The sequence below is a fragment of the Carcharhinus amblyrhynchos genome, chromosome 33 (assembly GCF_965287045.1).
Source record: "Carcharhinus amblyrhynchos chromosome 33, sCarAmb.v2.hapA, whole genome shotgun sequence".
Taxonomy (NCBI): Eukaryota; Metazoa; Chordata; class Chondrichthyes; order Carcharhiniformes; family Carcharhinidae; genus Carcharhinus; species Carcharhinus amblyrhynchos.
In genome coordinates, this window is record NC_137356.1 from 12,266,965 (window position 1) to 12,287,366 (window position 20,402).

The 20,402-nt window shown below is 46.9% G+C and overlaps 1 protein-coding gene across 2 annotated transcripts in view; it reads right to left on the reverse strand.

The window, feature by feature from the left end:
* Nucleotides 1–1,209: 1,209 nt before the first annotated feature.
* LOC145360876 (coiled-coil and C2 domain-containing protein 1A-like) overlaps nucleotides 1,210–20,402 on the reverse strand; it is an 85,630-nt gene continuing 66,437 nt past the window's right edge. For both annotated transcript variants that reach the window (XM_080216376.1, XM_080216377.1), the window contains exons 25-29: nucleotides 11,280–11,346; nucleotides 8,590–8,716; nucleotides 5,323–5,399; nucleotides 4,434–4,481; nucleotides 1,210–1,986 (exon numbers count right to left, since the gene is read on the reverse strand). In XM_080216376.1, the coding sequence (XP_080072502.1) occupies nucleotides 1,966–1,986; nucleotides 4,434–4,481; nucleotides 5,323–5,399; nucleotides 8,590–8,716; nucleotides 11,280–11,346 (340 nt within the window). In that variant the 3' untranslated portion in view covers nucleotides 1,210–1,965. The remainder of the gene's footprint in view (nucleotides 1,987–4,433; nucleotides 4,482–5,322; nucleotides 5,400–8,589; nucleotides 8,717–11,279; nucleotides 11,347–20,402) is intronic.

Genomic DNA, 20,402 nt, shown 5'->3' on the forward strand with positions numbered 1-20,402 from the left:
GTTTAATCAAATACCTTCATAACTCGACAATGTCGCAAGCCAGTAGCAACTGGTCAGTGAGAAATTCAAAATAACCAGCTGCATTCGAGAAAGTGGGAGGGGGAGAGAGAGTGAGAGAGGGGTGGGGGTAGAATCACAGTCACTTTTCCTGTTTATAGCATCCATAGAATCATAGAGCCCCTGCAGTGCAGGAGGAGACCATTCAGCCCATCAAACCTACACCAATAACAATCCCACCCAGGCCCTATCCCCTTAACCACACATATTTGCCCTGCTATTGCCCCTGACACTAGGGACAATCTAGCATGGCCAATCAACCTAAACGCCACATCTTTGGACTGTGGGAGGAAACCCACGCAGACATGGGTAGATTGTGCAGACTCCACACATACAGTTACCCAAGCTGGGAATTGAACCCGGGTCCCTGGCGCTGAGAGGCAGCAGTGCTAACCACTGTGCCAAGGTAGGAGCTTGAATATTCTTCCCCATGCCCCAATCCGCCCAGCTACCACCAACCACTCCTCCTGCAACCTGAGGTAGGAGTGCGGAGGAAAACAACTGAAGAGTTACGTTCTTTGCATTCAAGACATCACCCCTGTTTAGGATTGGAATCAGGAGCTGCAGTGGCAGTGTGGAGATTGGTTCATTAACTGAGCGGGGGGATGATATCAACAGCGAGGGGGTGGGGGGTGGAGAGGGCCAGGGTACCAACAGCGATGGGGGGGGGCAGGCAGTGATACCAACAAGAAGCGGGGGGGCAACAATACCAACAGTGAAGGGGCGGGGGGGGGGGGGGGGGGGCAATTGAACTGTTTGCCACCATTTGCCCTGTCTTTATATATAAACATTCCTGTCACTGCAGCTCCATCAGACCGCCTCCTTGTGGCACCCCTGGAGTTTGCAGGCTCAGTGGCCCCGATTCTGAAGGATCACCAACTCCAGCCAACCCAGCCTGAAAGTCTCGCAACATCAGGTTAAAGTCCACAGATTTATTTGGAATCATGAGCTTTTGGTGCGCTGTACTTTAACCTGGTGTTGAGAGACTTCTTATTGTGCCCACCCCAGTCCAATGATCTCCACATCAAACCAAGTCTTATATCCTAGAATCCGTTTGACTTCTCTCCTCCATATTGGCATTACGAGTGAACCCTTCCAGTACATAAACCTCCCCACCCCCCCCTCCCCCCCCCTCCCCCCCACCAGCCCCCAGGAGCACCGGCCAGCAAAAGAGGCTACTCAAACCACACCAGTCAGAGAGATACAAATTTAAGGCCTCTCCCCTTTTGATCTTTAAGGAAAGGATTGGGATAGGATCCCAGAGCGCTGTTTCCTGAAATCCCACAAAACAAAATAGGATTTCAATTATACAATGGGGCCTAATTCCACCATCCAGCAGGCAGTGATACTGAAAGATACTGTAGATCAGGGGTGAGATTCTCGTGCACTACAATCCCTTGGACATTAAAAAGCAACATATCATAATCAAAACTCATTTCACTCTATACAGGCACCTCCTCACACATAAGGTGTGGGAGCTGAGGTGGGGGGGTGGTGGTGACTTGGGATTAAAAAAAAAGGACAAATGCAGCCCCAGTAATGTGAAAAAGTGACTTTGTTTTCCAATCTTACATTCCAGCCTGCGTTGATAGATTGTCCAGTGACTCCTACACTCGCAGCATCAGTCTGATTCAATTCCCATACCTACATGGTCTTCTGTAGATATTCCCACTCTCCGATTCCGTACCCCAGGGCTTGATTGAGGGATAGAAAGGCCCTCTCAGCAGCTCCAGGGTCAGAGGGGATTGGTCGCAGAAGATATCCGAGGGTCCAGTGGTTTAACTGGTCATTCCCATTCCACCAGCCCCAAAAAAGCAGAAGTGTTTCTTGGACGTATGTCGTGTGGTCGGGAAAGCACCAGTGTTTACTGTGAGGGAGGAGGTGGCGCCAGCCCAAACACTGCAGGCTTTATCGTCTGAATCTTTGCAGCTATGTGTGGGAGGGAGAAAGAGACAGAGAGAGAGACACACAGAGAAAGAGAAAGAGACAGAGACAGAGAGAGGGAAAGTGAAAGAGATAGAGATAGAGAGAGAAAGAGAGAAGGGGAAAAAAAAGAGGGGAGAGAGAAGGGGAAAAAGGAGAGAGAGAGAGAAAGAGAGCAAGAGAAAGAGAGAAAGAGAGCGAGAGAGAGAGAGAGAAAGAGAGCGAGAGAGAGAGAGAGAGAAAGAGAGCAAGAGAGAGAGAGAGAAAGAGAGAAGGGGAAAAAAAAGAGGGGAGAGAGAAGGGGAAAAAGGAGAGAGAGAGAGAAAGAGAGCAAGAGAGAGAGAGAAAGAGAGCGAGAGAGAGAGAGAGAGAAAGAGAGCAAGAGAGAGAGAGAGAAAGAGAGCGAGAGAGACAGAGAGAGAAAGAGAGCGAGAGAGAGAGAGAGAGAAAGAGAGCGAGAGAGAGAGAGAGAGAAAGAGAGCGAGAGAGAGAGAGAGAGAGAGAGAAAGAGAGCGAGAGAGCGAGAGAAGGGGAGAGAACAATTGGGAGAGAGAGAAGAGGCACGAGAAAGAGGGCAAGGAGAGGGTGAGAAAGGATCAGAAAGAGAATGGGTGAGAGAAAGAGACAATTGGGCAGATAGGAAAAAGAGAAAAAAATTATTTTAATGTAACATTGACACCATCATAATACAGTGACCAAAACAAGAACTGTTAACAGCTTTTACTGACGCAACAAAAATCAGACATTATTGAGTAACAGAGAACACACAAAAACCAGACAAGACGGGCAGGCTAATGTGTGGGGTCTGGACTCCATATAACCAATTTAATGAACCCATAAAGTGTTGATGTGCGGACACATGAGAGCAAATAGGAACGTGCGAGTGCACACACACATGTGCGCACGTGCATTTGAATGTGCATGTGTGAGAATGGGTGCATGCACATGTACATGTATGAGTGTATGTGCCTGCGTGTTTGTGCAGTATCTGTCTTGGCGGAAATGCCCTCACAGTGTCTGAATGCTCCATTAACACTCACTGTCTGGATTCATGGTGAAATGTCCTTGTTTAACTCACTGCGGCGCTCCCAGGAAACTGAACTGTCAGTAATTTCAGCAGAGGAGAGAGAGATGAGTGCAACTAGCTAGCTGGTTCTCCATGGCATGCTCATGGATGGTCTACAGCAGAGGTGTGATATTGAAATGTTCAGTAGCTGGGCTGTCTCTTGCATGCTGTTTATAAATCTGGCTGCATATAACTGACCTGTAACTTCTGCACTGTTGTAATGCAGGAACTGCAATAGTTTGTGCCCCACAATCTCCCACAAACAACAATGAGACAACGATCAGTTAGTGTATGTTAATGATGTTGGTTAAAAGGATATAAATTGGCCCAAGATATCAACACAGGAACACTGGAATTAGGGGCAGAAGTAGGCCATTCAGCCCTTCGAGCCTGCTCTGCCATTTAATCAGGTCATGGATGATCTCTCCCTGATCTCCAATCCACCTCCCCACATACTCTTCGGGTCCCCTTATTTATCAGAAATATATCTATTTCCTTCTTGAAACCATTCATTGATTCAGACTCCACTGCGCTGTGGGGCAGCAAGTTCTACAAATTCACCACCCTCTGTGAGAAGTCGTTCCCCCTCATCTCAGTTTTAAATCAACCGCCTCTCAACCTATACCTGTGACCTCTTGTTGTAAATTGCCAAACAAGGGGAACCAATTGGTCTACATTTACAAGGGCAGGACAGTGCCAGGGATTCAGGTTTGATTCCTGGCTTGGGTCACTGTCTGTGTGGAGTCTGCACGTTCTCTCCGTATGCTCCGATTTCCTCCCACAGTCTGAAAGACATGCAGATTAGGTGCATTGGCAAGGCTAAATTTTCCCTCAGTGCACCCGAACAGGTGCTGAAGTGTGGCGACTAGGGAATTTTTACAGTAACTTCATCGCAGTGTTAATGTAAGCCTACTTGTGACTTGTGTAATGTAAGCCTACTTAGTAATGCCTCTTAAAATTTTATATGCTTCAATCGGATCCACTCATCTTTCTAAACTCCAGGGACTAAAAACCCAAACTGTCTAATCTGTCCTCAAACATCAAGAATTGTCCATTCTGCTTTAATATTTTACATCCACACAACAGGGCAAAGATGGGTTTAGAATCTCATCAACACAATGGCACCTCTGACAGTGCAACATTCCCTCAGCATTGTACTAAGATATCAGCCTAGATTCAGTGTTCATTGTGCTGATGGGTGGGCCTTGAACTCTCAACCTTGTGGATGGGTAAGTGACTTTGTCCCGAGACTCTCTTATGTTGGTAACAGACTGTGTAGTGGGCCAAGTATAGACTAAATCACAAGGTTTCCCACGCAGATAAGTGAGTGCTGATCTGTCCCACTTATCCCATACTGAAGAAAGCAGCTCAGAGTTTGTCCTCTTACCTCATCATCCACCAGCTTCCTCTTCAATAATGCTTCTTTTGCCAAGTCCTGCCCAGAAAAGAGAACAAAGCCATTCACAGATGTATCCACTCTCCCTTTCCAGCTACTGATTGTCTTGGTAATACCCAAATTGAGCTATGCCAAAACGGTCCACCCCATTCACTCTAACACTGAGACATACTTGGCAAGATGGCACAGTGGATTAGTGCAGCCGCCTCACAGTGCCAGGGACCCTGGTTCGATTTCCAGCTTGTACACTGTCTGTGCAGAGTCTGCACGTTCTCCCCATGTCTGCGTGGGTTTCCTCCGGGTGTTCTGGTTTCCTCCCACTTGCTGGTTAGGGTGCATTGACCATGCTAAATTGTCCATCAGTGTCAGGGGGACTAGCTAGGGTAAATAGATGGGGCTATAAGGATAGGGCCAGGTGGGATGTGAGGGACACCGAGGGGAGGGAGGAGTGGGTGGGACAGAGCGAGGGACACGGGGGCAGAGGGAATGGGGGGGAAGGCAGGGGATGCAGAGCAAGCAGCAGGTCCAGGTCACGGAGGGATTTAAAAAGGAAGGTTGAGAACGTTTAAATTGAGGTGTTGCCATAAAAAAGGCCCATACAGATCAGCGCTCACAGGGAGTGATGGAGGAACCCAATTTGATCAGAGTTACGGAGACAGGAAACAGGGCTGTGAATACACTCCGGGAACGTTGTTGTTAAAATCGGAATTACAGGTCACTGCTGCGCTTCTCATATTAATTCTCACATTTATCCCATAATTTCACCACTGGAACTGAACCCCAAGCAAGCATAACCCGTCAAAGAAAGGGAATTTCTTCCAACAGAAACCTTATTCTCGGTACATTTCCCAAGCACAATGACCAGATTCCCATCACTTACCCGATTCCCTTCGGTACCTAGTCGCTTAGCTGCGTCTGTGTAATAGTGTACATATCTCTCCAGCTGTGTTACATATTCTGCAAGTAAACAAGAACAAAAATGAAACATAAATAAGTTATATACATGGAGCAAACTGGGGGCCTTGAACACAGATCGAAACATCTGTATTAGCTGGCGCAGGAAAAAGTCCTGTTTGTGAAACTTGCTTCAAACACTCCCAACTGCACAACCCCCAGTGATAGTCCTCCAACACTGGACGAGGCACTTTGTGCTGTTTCAGCAGTGGATTCCTTCAGGAATTCCTTCCGTGGAGACTGAACAACCACTGGCCAGGTCAATTTCAGGAAAACACGGCGCACGCTATCCACCCTGACCTGCAGCGCTGATACAGGAAATCAGGTTAAAGCCCAACAGGTTTATTTGGAATCACGAGCTTGCAGAGTGCTGTTCCTTCATCAGATGAGTGGAGGTTAGTTCACAAACACGGCATATATAGACAAACACACAATTGCAAGATAATTACAGATTAGAATGTGAAGAATGGTTGGAATGTGTTTTTGCCGATATATATTGTGAACTAACCTCCACTCGCCTGATGAAGGAGCAGCTTTCTAAAAGCTTATGATTGCAAATAAACCTGCTGGACTTTAACCTGGCGTTGAGACTTCTTGCTGTGCCCACCCCAGTCCAATGCTGGCAGCTCCACATCACAGAAAATCAGGGATGCAGTTATAACTGGAGAGGAAATATATCAGCAAATGCTGGGAAAACTCAGCAGGTCTGGCAGTATCTGCGGAGAGAGAAACAGAGTTACTGGGTGCGATCTTTCCAGCCTGCCGCATTGCACAATTGGCACAGTGAGCCGGGAAGAGGTTTTTGCGCGAGCAGCTTTAAGTGTCATCATGATTTGGAGCTCCAGGGCACCTGCACAACGGCACCGTGAGCAGTCTGCAGCCGGCTTTCACAGCAAGCTTAGGCTCCAGCCCCTTGTCCCCATACTAGTGTGAAATTCTTGACTGCCAAAAAAAATTGACAAAAGTGCGAAAACAATGCGTGGAGTAGCCTGCTGAAAAAAAGTGAAACTCTCCAGTTTTTAGACTTTATTGGGAAGATCTTGCCCAGCATCTGAAGTCTCTATGACTCTCACAGAATCCCTATACTGCAGACGGAGACCAGTCAATCAAGTCCACACCAACCACAATCCCACCCAGCCCCTATTCCCATAATCCCTATTTACCCTGCCAATCCCCCTGACACTAGGGTCAATTTAGCATGGCCATTCCACCTAACCCGCATCTCTTTGGACTGTGGGTCCAAACACCCAGAGGAAATCCATGCTGGCACGGGGAGAACGTGCAGAATCCTCTCAGACAGTGACTTGAGGCTGGAATCGAACCCTGGTCCCTGGCACTGAGGCAGCAGCGCTAACCACTTTGCCACCGTGCTGCCCTGACTACACCAGTTAGCAGATAAAATCTGACCCAAGGCCCAGGAGGAACAAGGGCCAAAGTTGTCCTTGAGCTGTTTTCTATTTATATAAATATTTTAAAGCATAGCTTTGTCTGGGATATAAATGTCTGGCAAGTTTTGCTGCTGAAACGAGTTCCCAACAATTTGCAGTTTGCCCAGCAAACACAGAGCCAGTGACTTGACTTACTCTGGGCAATCGTCCATCAGTTAGTCATGCAGCAAGGACTGAGAGAGGAAAGGAAAGGGGTGGAGGAGGGGGAGAAATTTCTTTGATTTGATTTATTATTGTCACGTGTTGGAATACAGTGGAAAGTATAGTTTCTTGCACACTATACAAACAAAGCATACCGTTCATAGAGAAGGAAAGGAGCGAGTGAAGAATGTAGTGATAGGGTCATAGCTAGGGTGTAGAGAGAGATCAACTTAGTGCAAGTTAAGTCCATTCAAATGTCTGATAGCAGCAGGGAAGAAGCTGTCCTTGAATCAGTTGGTATGTGACCTCAGACTTTCGTATCTTTTTCCCAAAGGAAGAGGGTGGAAGAGAGAATGTCTGGGGTGCGTGGGATCCTTAATTATGCTGGCAGTTTGGCCGAGGCTTGGGAAGTGTAGACAAGTCAATGGTTGGGAGGCTGGTTTGCGTGATGGATTGGGCTACATTCACAATCTTTTGTAGTTCCTTGCAGTCTTGGGCAGAGCAGGAGCCATATCATACAACCAAAAAAAATGTTTTCTATGGTGCACCTGTAAAAGTTGGAGAGAATCATTGCTGACATGCCAAATCTCCTTAGTCTGCTGAGAAGGTAGAGGAATTCACCAATTCCTACAGACACACCATAGGAAGCATCCTTGCCAGATGTATCGCAGCTTGGTATGGCTCCTGCTCTGCCCAAGACTGCAAGAAATTACAAAGAGTCGTGAATGAAGCCCAGTCATAGAATCATAGAAAGAGGTCACTCAGCCCATCGAGTCTGCACCAACCACAATCCCATCTGGGCCCTATTCTCATAATCCCACACATTTACCCTGTTAATCCCCCGACACTAGAGTCAATTTAGCACGGCCAATCAACCTAATCTGCACATCTTTGGACTGTGGCAGGAAACTGGAGGACCAGGAGGAAAGCCACACAGACACGGGGAGAATGTACAAGCTCCACACAGACAGTGACCCGAGGCTGGAATTGAACCCTGCTCCCAGGCGCGGTGAGGCAGCAGTGCTGACTAGTGCTGGCCGTGCTGTTCCAGTCCAATCCATCCAGTCCAGTCCCATCTATTGACTCTGTTTACACTTCTTGCTGCCTTGGGAAAAGCAGCCAGCATAATCAAGGACCCAACGCACCCCGGACATTCTCTCTTCCATCAGGAAAATAATAGATATCTGAGGCCACGTACCAACTGACTCAAGAACAGCTTCTTCGTGCTGTCATCACATCTTCGAATGGACCTACCTTATATTAAGGTGATCTTTCTCTACACCCTAGCTATGGCTGTAACACTACATTCTGCACCCTCTCCTTTCCTTCTCCCCTATGTACTCTATGAACGGTATGCTTTGTTTGCAGAGCGCGCAAGCAACAATACTTTTCACTGTGTCCCAATACATGCGACAATAATAAATCGAATCTTCCAACATGTTGCACAGTCTCAGCCTGTCACGAAGCATTCTACAATTGAAAAAGAACACCTGGAAACGTATTCACTGTTCTAAAGTAGGAAGCACAGCAGCTAACCTGGAACATAGCAAGCGCGCGCACAAAGCAACACGATAGCGGGCATCAGTGGGATCTGCTTCCCTCACCTTTTAGGACTCCAGGCTCCCTGCGATCCAGCTGTGATTTCTGCCACTGGATGCGCTGAGAGATCTCCCGGTGCTGCTCCAGGAGTTCTTTCGGAGGAGCTTTGTGCTCCTGTTTGTACGCATGGATCTGTAAACATGAACGAGACAACACTGAATCAATTCTCATAGGACTATGCTCCATCTAAATACATCGGTGCAAGTTCATACAACCCATTTGACAGCACAGTGTTCACATGATAGTGGGGACAGAAGCCAGAATTCTACCCCTGTTAAAATGGAATGTCTCTGTTAATCATAGAATAGAATCATAGGATCCCTATAGTGTAGAAGGATCGAGTCCCAGGCCCCATCCTCGTTACCCCATGTATCTACCCTGCCTGTCCCGCTGACACTAAGGGGCAGCTTATCACATCATAGATCCCTACAGTGCAGCAGGAGACCATTTGGGCCATCAAGCCTGTGATGACCACAATCCAACCCAGGCCCCATCCCCATAACCCCGCATATTTAACCTGACAATCCTCCTGACACTATGGTCAATTTAGCATGGCCAATCCACCTAATCAGCACACATATGGGAGGAAACCGGAGCACCCAGAGGAAACCCACATAGACACTGAGAGAACGTGCAGACTCCATATAGTCACCCAAGGCTGGAATTGAATCCAGGTCCCGCGCTAGAGGTAGCAGTGCTAGCAACCTGAACATAGAATAGAATCCATAGAATCAGAGAGGCCTGACAGTGCAGAATAAGGCTGTTCGGCTCATCGAGCCTGTTCCCTCCACAATCCCACCCAGACCCTGTCCCTTAGCCCCATGCATTACCCTGCTAATCCCCTTGACACAAGGGTCAATTTAGCATGGTCAATCAACCTAACCCAAACATCTTTGAGTGCAGGAGGAAACTCACGCAGACATGGGGAGAATGTGCAAACTCTGCACAGATAGTGACCCCAAGCCAGAATCGAACCCAGGTCCCTGGTGCTGTGAGGCAGCAGTGCTAACCAACCGGAACAAAACCTATTAGAATACGTATCAACAGAAAGTTATGAGCATAGAATCCCTACAGTGCAGAAGAAGGCCATTCAGCCCATCAAGTCTGTACCCAATGCTCTGAAAGAAAGTCTTCCCCAAGCCCACATCTTATTAAGGTGGAAAGTCAAGCTGAGAAAGAAGAGGGATATATTGCTCTGTGTCCACCAAGAACGAACTGGACAAGGACGAAATGCATCCAGCCTGCCCCTTTCTCACACAGAGGGCATGAACACAGCATCCCTCACAGGGACCAGATGCTTGCCTTCGAATGGGAGCTGATTAAATTTAACATTACTGCTGGTAAGAATTTGCTGTAAGGAATTGATCCAAACCTAAAAAAGAAAATGCTGGAAAAGCACAGCAGGTCTGGTAGCTTGTTTAAGTTCAAGTTTAAATTTATTTGTGTCACAAGTAAGACTTACATTAACGCTGCAATGAAGTTACTGTGAAAATCCCCTAGTCGCCGCACTCCGGTGCCTGTTCGGGTACATTGAGGGAGAATTTAGCATGGCTAATGAACCCCAACCAGCACGTTTTTCGGACTGTGGGAGGAAACCAGAGCACCCGGAGGAAACCCACACAGTCACAGGAAGAATGTGCAGACTCCACACAGTGACCCAAGCTGGGAATTGAACTCGGATCCCTAGCGCTGTGAAGCAGTGGTGTTAACCACCATGCCATTTGCAGAGAGAGAAACAGTTATGGCTTTGGGCCCGTGTGACTTCTTCAGAGCCACTCAAATAACCATCTCGTGAAGCCCATTCACAAAACCTTCGACAGTGCAGGAGGGTAGGATAAGAAAGGGTCCCTTCTGCTCCCCATCAATAGTTTTACTCCCTTTCTTTCCTGCTTCATATACTGGAGTGTAGCCCCACAGGCCAGGCTGTACTCGGGTACTTTATGTAAGACCAGGGACTGGGAGCAGTGGGCTGTTTGACCACTTGGGGCATCACAGCTGAACTTAACCAATTCCTTGCCCATTATCCTTATACAGAGCAGGACCTTCGCTTTAGAGTATGTTTCGGCCAATAGCCACGAATATCTGTAGGCTCCCCCTCAGCATCTAAATTTGAGGCCCTTTAAGGGATTTTATAATTTCCTAAATCAGTTCCATTTAGGAGTTTGCCGTATCCTCTAGCTTCCAACTGAGTGATGACTTTCAGAAGAATATAATCGTGCTTTGTTTTTAAAGTGATCCAGCCCATAACTCCCTGTTTCGAAATCAGGTTAAAGTCCAACAGGTTCATCTGGAATCACGAGCTTTCGGAGCACTGCTCCTTCATGGATGGACTCACCTGATGGAGGAGGGGCACTCCAAAAGCTTGCGGTTCCAAATAAGCCCGCTGGACTTCAACCTGGGGTTATAAGACTTCTTACTGTGCCCACCCCAGTCCAAAGCTGGCATCTCCACATCATGTTTTGAAATCAGTTGGGGGTTTTTTCAAAATATCATTTGGGAGGAATTTTGGCCCAAGACACGTGGAGAATTCTGTTCTCCATAGAGCCGTTTTGGTTTTTTTTAAATAAACAGTAAGAAGTTTCTCAATTTATGGTCGATTCTGCACACTGGAAGTAATTAATAATTCTGGAGCTAGCAGTGCCTGTTAACTCACTCCAAATGTGAGAAAACCACACTACTTTCAGACTTCACTCACCTTCCTTTCTATCCGCTCTTTGTCAAACTTCAATATGTTGAAGCTGTGAAGAGAGAAGGCCGATTTGCTGCAAATAACAAAAAGAAATACTTTTAAATCGGGTGAACAATTCGAATGTGTAAATAATTACGTATTCACTTAGTTGCCAGTTCAGGGTCACCCTTTACGGTGGCACAATGGGTTAGCACTGCTGCCAACGCCAGGGATCCGGGTTCAATTCCAGCCTTCGGTCACTGTCTGTGTGGAGTTTGCACATTCTCCCCGTGTCTGCGTGTGCTTCCTCTGGGTGCTCTGGTTTCCAAAGGTGTGCAGGTTAGGTGGATTGGCCATGCCGCTTAGTCTCAGGAGGATCAGCAGGTCAAATACTATGGGTTACGGGGATAGGACCTGGGTGGGGTTACGGTCGGTGCAGTCCAGATGGGCTGAATGGCCTCCTTCTGCACTATAGGGATTCTACAGATTCTATGATTTGCTTCCTGGCTGCAATCTCAAAAGTCCCCTGAACGTTAGAGGAAACCGGAAGTGTTCACAATACGAGGGATTTGAGGAAGAGAAGGGAAAAGGGGATGTCAAAAACCTGGGGGAGAAAGGAGGGAAGATTTGGGAGAGAGAGCTTAATTTCTAGTTGAGCAACATCAGTGACCTCAGCAGGCCAGCCTGACAGAGCGACAGGGGAGAGGCAGTGGTGCAGTGGTATTGCCAGTGGACTCAATGCAGAGGCCCAGGACAGGATCCAGGTTCAAATCCCATTCAATAAACGTCTGGAATTAAAAGATAACCGTGAAACGTTGAAAGGAAAACCCATCTGGCTCACTAATTTCCTTTGGGGAAGGGAAACTGCCATCCTCACCTCAGTTGGTAGCGCACCAGATATAGGAGCAGAATTAGGCCATTTGGCCCATCAAGTCTGCACCGCCATTTGATCACGGCTAATAAATTTGTCTACTCCACTTTCCCTCCTTTTCCCTGTAATCTTTGATCCACTTACCAATCAAGAACCTATTGCTCTCTGTCTGAAATACACTCAATGACCTGAACACAGATAGATGGGTTCTTGTGGCAATGAATCCCATAGACTCACCACCCTCCAGCTGAACAAATTCCTCTTCATCTCGGTTCTAAAGATTCTGAGGCTGTGCCCTCGGATCCTAGTCTTTCCTCCTAATGGAAACATCCTTCCCACATCGACTCTATCTGGGCCTCACAGACAGGTCGTGGGTTCGAGCCTCACTCCAGAGATTTGAGGACAAACCCCAGGCTAACACTTTGGTACCACACTGAGGGAGTGCTGCAGTTCTTGAGGTGCTACCTTCAGATGTCTAACTGTTGAACCCACCAACCCGGTCACGTGGATACAAAAGAATCCAGCGCACTCAGAACAGTAGCCATCGCAAAAAAAGCATTTCTGTCTTTTTAATTTTATTGGCTTCTGAGGAGGCAATGAATAAGAATGACAGCAAGGAACAGGCTAACTGACAGAGATCTCAGCGATGCCGCAAAGCCTTGTGCCCAGACCTCCAGTTCAGCTCCGTACCCCCACTGCAGACGCGTTCCTTTTGGATTCTTTCCGGTTGTATTGCAGCTTGGTATGGGCTCCTGCTCTGCCCAAGACCGCAAGAAACTACAAAAGGTCATGAATGTAGCCCAATCCATCACACAAACCAGCCTCCCATCCATTGACTCTGTCTACACTTCCCGCTGCCTCAGAAAAGCAGCCAGCATAATTAAGAGCCCCACACATCCCGGACATTCTCTCTTCCACCTTCTTCTGTCGGGAAAAAGATACAAAAGTCTGAAGCTCCGTACCAACCGACTCAAGAACAGCTTCTTCTGTGTTGCTGTCAGACTTTTGAATGGACCTACCTTGCATTAAGTTGATCTTTCTCTACACGCTAGCTATGACTGTAACACTACATTCTGCACTCTCTTGTTTCCTTCTCTATGAACAGTATGTTTTATCTGTACAGCGTGCAAGAAACAATACTTTTCACTTTATGTTAAGACATGTGACAATAACAAATCAAATCAAATCAAAAACTGGGTGCATTTTAAATAAATCAGCCATGGGCTCGGCAATACACAAACAAACGTTTTATTAAAATCCAAACATACAAAGATTGGCCTAACAACTCCAGTATTTTTACATTAAAATATCAAATTTAAATCAGCGTTAAACAAGTCAGTTATCGAAGTGGTTTAATACAATCTGACTCAGGCTTAGTTGTCAGATTACTGACGATTTACATAGTAACGGCATCTGTTTTCCTGCGTTTTATCCCCACAGAGTCTAACTTAAACTACTGGCTAAAACCACACATTTTTCTTTAAATTTGATGGATTGCGTCTACGGTATAATAAGGGAGGTTAGCGCTACAGACTGAAACACATTCCCTGTTTCAGGCACCCACTGTCTGCAGCATACTAGCCCAGGACAAGTCACAAGATAGACTAGATAGAAGCCCTGGTCTGGGGCAGTGGACCCATACAGACACGCACAACCCAGACCCCTACCCCTCTGTCAGGTACAGACACACACACACACACACACACACACACACACACACACACACACACACTGCCCGAGTCAGGTACAACACGAGTCTCTCAAACACACACACACACCTCCTATAGTCAAGTACAGCATGGGTCTCTCACACACCACACCCAAGTCAGGTACAACACAGGTGTCACACACACACACCACACCCAAGTCAGGTACAGCACGGGTCTCATACACACACTACACGCGAGTCAGGTATAACAGGTCTCTCTCTCTCACACACACAAACACACACACACAGTCCAGTATGGCACAGGTCACCCCACCCATCCCCCCGCCTCACCCCTCCACACCACCAGTCAGACAGGCAGATAGGCGCACGTGTGCACGCACACACCCATCAGAGTCAGGTATAGCACATGTTGGATATGTGGCCAGGTGAAACAAAGATCAAATAAATTGAGAGGCTTTAAAACACATCACAGGTCAGAGTTAAAATGACGATGTTGAAAGCATTATGTTTTAGAACTACAGCTCTTGGTTTGTCAAAGTGAACATGAGCATTTGGGATGGTAACACAGCATTTCAGGTAAATGATGGTCTTACGATGTATGCTAGAGCGTCTGATAGTAAACTCGGAGGTTTCATTGTGAAAGGTCAGCGGGGGGGGGGGGGGGGGGGGGGGGGAGAAAGAGAGAGAGAGAGAGAAAAGAAGGGAGGGAGGGAGGGATTATTTTATTGAAGTGAGGTGCTGGATGTTTACAGCTGGGGACAATGGCAGCTGCTCCTAAATCCACGATCCAGAGACTCTGAGTCTCCCAAAACCCAGAAAGGTGTTATCGCTATCATTGTAAACAGATGCTGCCCCTTCCTCTGGGAGATGAAAAGCAGCAGCGGTGCTCAGAGAGAATTGATTAACACTCAAATGCTTTCTGCTTGCATCCAATCTGAGTGTTTCGATTCTCCTCTCCCTTGCCATGGGGAGGAGGCCAGATTGCAGGTTTCATTATAAACCTCCAGATGGAAGGGCAGTTGCTGTTTTTAGTCATGTATAGCCTGCAGCTGACAGTGGGGTTGGAGAGTAAGAAGGTAGCATAGTACCTTAAGTAGAGAACATGCTCCATAGATACGGGGAGAATGTGCAGGCTCCACACAGACAGTCACCTGAGGCTGGAATTGAACCCGGGTCCCTGACACTGTGAGGCAGCAGTGCTAATCACTGTGCCACCTTGATTTGGTTGTTTATAAAGTGCAAGCTGCCTACAAAATGTCAATCATGTTTAATTAAGAGTATTTTGTCTTTAGTTATTGATAAAGTAAAATGTATTTTCAAACATGCAATCCTAACATGTTTTCTTTCAGTCAAGTTCAGATTTCTCTTTAAATTATTATAGAACCCCTACAATGCAGAGGCAGCCATTCGGCCCATTGAGCCTGCACCAGTTCAAGTCTTACCCAGGCCTATAACTCCATGTATTTACTAGACTAATTCCCCCCAAGTCTACACACCTTTGGACACTAAGAGGCAACTGAGCGTGGCCAATCCACCTAACCTACAGGGTAGGCGGCAGCACGGTGGCACAGTGGTTAGAACTACTGCCTCACAGCACCAGGGTTCGATTTCCGGCTTGGGTCACTGTCTGTGCAGAGTCTGCATTTTCTCCCCCCACCTGTGTGGGTTTTCCTCCGGGTGCTCCTGTTTCCTCCCACAGTCCAAAGATGTGCTGGTTAGGGTGCCTTGGCTGTGCTAAATTCTCCCTCAGCGTACAGGCACTGGAGTGTGATGACTAGGAGATTCCACAGTAACTTACTTGTAGTGTTAACAAAAGCCTACTTGTGACATGAATAAACTTTAAAATAACATCTTTGGACATTGGGGGGTAATTTAGCATGGCCAATCCAATAACACACACATCTTCAGACACTAGGAGCAATTTAAGAACAAAGAAAAGTACAGCACAGAAACAGCCCTACGGTCCTCCAAGTCCGTGCCGATCATGATGGCCTACCAAAAAAACCTTCTGTCTTTATTCGGACCGTATCCCTCTATTCCCTCCCTATTCATGTACCCATCCAGATGCCTCTTAAATGTTGCTAATGTTCCTGCTTCCACCACCTCCTCTGGCAGCACATTCCAGACACCCACCCCTCTGGGTGAAAAACCTCCCCCGCACATCTCCCTTAAACTTTCCCCCTCTCACCTTGAGCCTGTGCCCCCTTGTAATTGACACTTCCACCCTGGGGAAAAAGCCTCTGGCTATCCATCCTGTCTATGACTTAAAATCTTGTAGACCTCTATCTCCCCTCAGCCTCCGTTGTTCCACTGAAAACAATCCTAGTTTATTCAACCTCTCCTCATAGCCAACACCCGCGAGACCAGGTAACATCCTGGTTTGAATATATTTAAGTCACGGGTAGATAGATTTCTGATAGACAAGGGAATTAAGGGTTATGGGGAGAAAGCCGGAAAATGGAACTGATCCACTTCAGATCAGTCATGATCTTACTGAATGGCGGGGCAGGCTTGATGGGCTAGATGGTCTACTCCTGTTCCTATTCCTTATGTTCTTATTATCTTCGGACACTAAGGGGCAATTTAGCATGACCAATCCATCTAACCTGCACATTTTTGGACTGTGGGAGGAAACCAGAGCCTCCAGAAGAAACCCACACAGTCACGGGGAAAATGTGCAGACTCCATACAGACAATGACCTAAGGTGGGAATCGGATCCAGGTCCCTGGCGCTGTGAGGCAGCAGTGCTAACCACTGTGCCACTGTACTCCCTACAGTGCTTATGGATTCAGATACATGACCAGGACAGGTAAAGCACACATTAAAAAAAATGCACACCAGATCCTCTCTGTTGCTTCAGCGGGTGAAGAATGCACTGCCCCAACACACCATGTGTAACTATCTCCTGCATCAACCATCTTAAGGTATGAATATGATATTGGAAATTTGGAGGGGTTTAGTGTGTAGGGATAAGAATACCAGAAGCTAGCTATTAACAGTGATAACATTTTCCACATTTATTTCATCCCTTTGCTGAGTTAAACAAACTTGGAACTCAGATTACAGATCATGGCAACAGGCAATGGTTAAAGCTACAGCCCTGGGCAGCAGAAGCAGACTTGACCCTGGACACATGTGGTACATGGAATTTAAAAAAGAAAAATATCGGGAAATAAAGACAACAGAATTTTTTAATTAGAACCAGTTTTTGGCTTAGCTAGCAAGGGCTATCAGATAACACGTAACTCAAGTCAGTCTGTCTCCAATCAAATCACCGTTCAAAAAAGAGTGATTGGTGGATCTGTGTTTAAGTTTTAAGTTTAAGTTTATTTATTAGTGTCACAATTCGGCTTACATTAATACTGCAATGGAGTTACTGTGAAAACACCCTAGTCGTCACACTCCAGCGCCTGCTCGGGTACACTGAGGGAGTATTTAGCATGGCCAATGCACCCTAACCAGCATATCTTTTGGACTGTGGGAGAAAAGAATCACAGAATCCCCAGAGTGCAGAAGGAGGCCATTCAGCCCATCAAGTCTGCACCGACAACAATCTCACCTAAGCCCTACGCCTGTAACCCCACATATTTACCGCGCTAATCTCTCTAACCTATGCATCCTGGGACAACAAGAGGCAATTTAGCACGGCCAATGCAGCCAACCTGCACATCTTTGGAAACCGGAGCACCCGGAGGAAACCCACACAAACCGTGACCCACATTGGGAATCGAACCTGGGTCCCTGAGGGGCAGTAAGGCTAACCACTGTGCTGTCCCCAGAGGAATCCCATGCAGACACGGGGAGAACATGCAGACTCCACAGACTCCCGAGTCGGGAACCAAATCCAGATCCCTAGCACTGTGAGACAGCAGCACTAACCATTGTGTTTTAGTCCAGAGAGAGAAAAAAATGCAGCCCCATGATCAGCAAGGGCCCAATCACTAGCTACAGATCTCCATTCTGAAAAACACCCTTCCACCGATAATCTGTCTTCTACAACCAAGCCAGCTCTGTATTCATCCAGCCCACCCTGAATCCCATGTGATTTTAGCTTTTGTATCAGTCTGCCACGTGGGACAATGTCAAACATCTTACTAAAGTCCAAATAAACTACATCCACGATGGATTAGCATGGCCAATGCACCCTAACCAGCACGTCTTTGAACTATGGGAAGAAACTGGAGCACCCAGAGGAAACCCACACAGACATGGGGAGAACGTGCAGACTCCGCACAGTCGTGGCCCAAGCCGGGAATTGAACCCACTTCCCAGTGCTGTGAGGCAGCAGTGCCAATCATTGTGCCACTGTACTCCCTGCAGTGCACATGGAATCAGATACATGATCAGGAGAGGTAAAGTATGCATTAAAAAAAAATGCACAGGACAAATCAAAGTGCTTCACAGCCAGCCATGTACATTGTGAAGTGCAGTCACCATTGCAAAGTGCTTGGTCAAAAGAATATTCAACCTTTCTCCCTGCTCATTCTCCTCGTCTTGGTGCTCAGTAACTGGGCGTTAACACTGAGGGTGCGAGGGACTGGGATTAATCTCGAGCTTAGCGGCAAAGCCAAAGCTTGGGAGTCTCCACTGAGCCAAGCAACATTTTCCTTTGTTTTGATTATAAATTAAGCGTGGGCCTCCAGAGCGCATTTGGAACACCGACTGACTAATGCAGTTGGTATGGCTGTGGTCAGAACTGAAGACTCGGGGTTGGGTCCAGCAGTAATGCTGTGAGGGTGGAACACAAGGTACATAGAAGCACAGCAGCTTACGACTTTGTAACTCTCCGACTCCAATTTCTGTTTCAGTTTTTAAAGAGTAAAAGCGCCTAATACTGTGGACTCAAATTGCGAAGAGAGACACGCACAAAAATCAGTAGATTACAAGGCCTATCGAGCCTGCTCCACCATTCAATATGTTTTATTTTGGTCTTGAATTCCCATTTTCCTGCCCGCTCCCCATATCCCTTAATTCTCCAAGACACCAAAATCTGACTATGCCAGCCTTAAACGTACTCAAACAACGGAGCATTCACAACCTGAGGTAGAACGATTTGGCAATTACTCTGGTTACTCTGCCATCTCAATGGAACTCAGAATAATCCATCCCGCCTCCCCCTGTTTACCTCAAGGTCTGCTTTTCTCCTACTTTTTAGTGTCGCTTAGGTTGCTTTTAATTAACCACGATGTAAAAAGATTTACAAGGACGTTACCAGGAGTGGAAGGTTTGAATTACAAAGGAGAAAGCAGCACGGAGGCACAGTGGTTAGCACTACTGCCTCACAGCGCCAGGGACCCAGATTCAATTCCTGATTTGGGTCACTGTCTGTGTGGAGTCTGCACGTTCTCCCCACGTCTGCGTGGATTTCCTCCGGGTGCTCCTGTTTCCTCCCACGGTCTGAAAGATGTGCTGGTTAGGTGCATTGACCCGAACAGGCGCTGGAGTATGGCAACTAGGGGAATTTCATAGTAACTTCATTGCAGTGTTAATGTAAGCCTTACTTGTGACTAATAAATAAACTTTGTTTTTACTTTTTCTCTGCAGTGTAGGAGGACAAGGGGTGACCTTATAGACGTCTATAAAACAAGGAGGGACATTGATCATGTGACTAGCCAAAGTCTTTTACCCAGGGTAGGGGAGTCCAAAACTAGAAGGCATAGGTTTAAGGTGAGAGGGGAAAGATTTAAAAGAGACCCGAGGGACAACTCTTTCACACAGGGGGTGGCGCGTGTATGGAATGAGCTGCCAGAGGAGGTGGTAGAGGTGGGTACATTTAAAAGACATTTGGATGGGGAAGGTTTAGAGGGATATTGGGCCAAACACAAAACGGGACTAGTTTAGTTTAGCAAACCTGGTCGGCATGAGGAGATTGAACAGTTTAGGTCTTTACTCTCTGGAATTTAGAAGAATGAGGGGAGATCAAACTGAGGTATACAAGATGATAAAAGGTATGGATACAGTAGACGTGGAGTGGATGCTTCCTCTTGCGGGACATTCTAGGACGAGGGGTCATTGTCTTAGGATAAGGGGCAGCAAATTTAAAACAGAGTTTAGGAAAAACTACTTCTCCCAAAGGGTTGTGAATCTGTGGAATTCACTACCCCAAAGCGTGCTGGATGCTGGAACAGTGAGTAAATTTGAGCAGGAGTTAGACAGATTTTTAATTGATAATGGGTTGAGGGGTTACAGGGAGAAGGCAGGAAAATGGGAATGAGGAGCATATCAGCCAGGATCGAATGGCGGAGTGGATGGGTTGAAAGGCCCTAATTCTGTTCCTATATCTTATGAACTCGTGGACGAGATGGGCTGAAGGGCCTGTTTCCGTGCTGTATATCTCTATGACTTGCTTCCTTCCCTGATATTATTCTCTTCTGTGAGAACCAAGTGTTAAATACCCTCGCACTGCTTTCTGTTTATTCACTATCCTCTGCTCTCAAGAGTTCCAGCTTGTAATCAACAATCCTCTGATACGTTTGCAGAATACTAGATTACACCCAAGACCTTTTCTATACATTTTCCTACAACAGGGACTATACTTAATCTGCTGTAAAGCACTTTGGGATGTCCCTAGATGGTGAAAAGTGCTTCATCTCAATCCTCCTCTCCTTT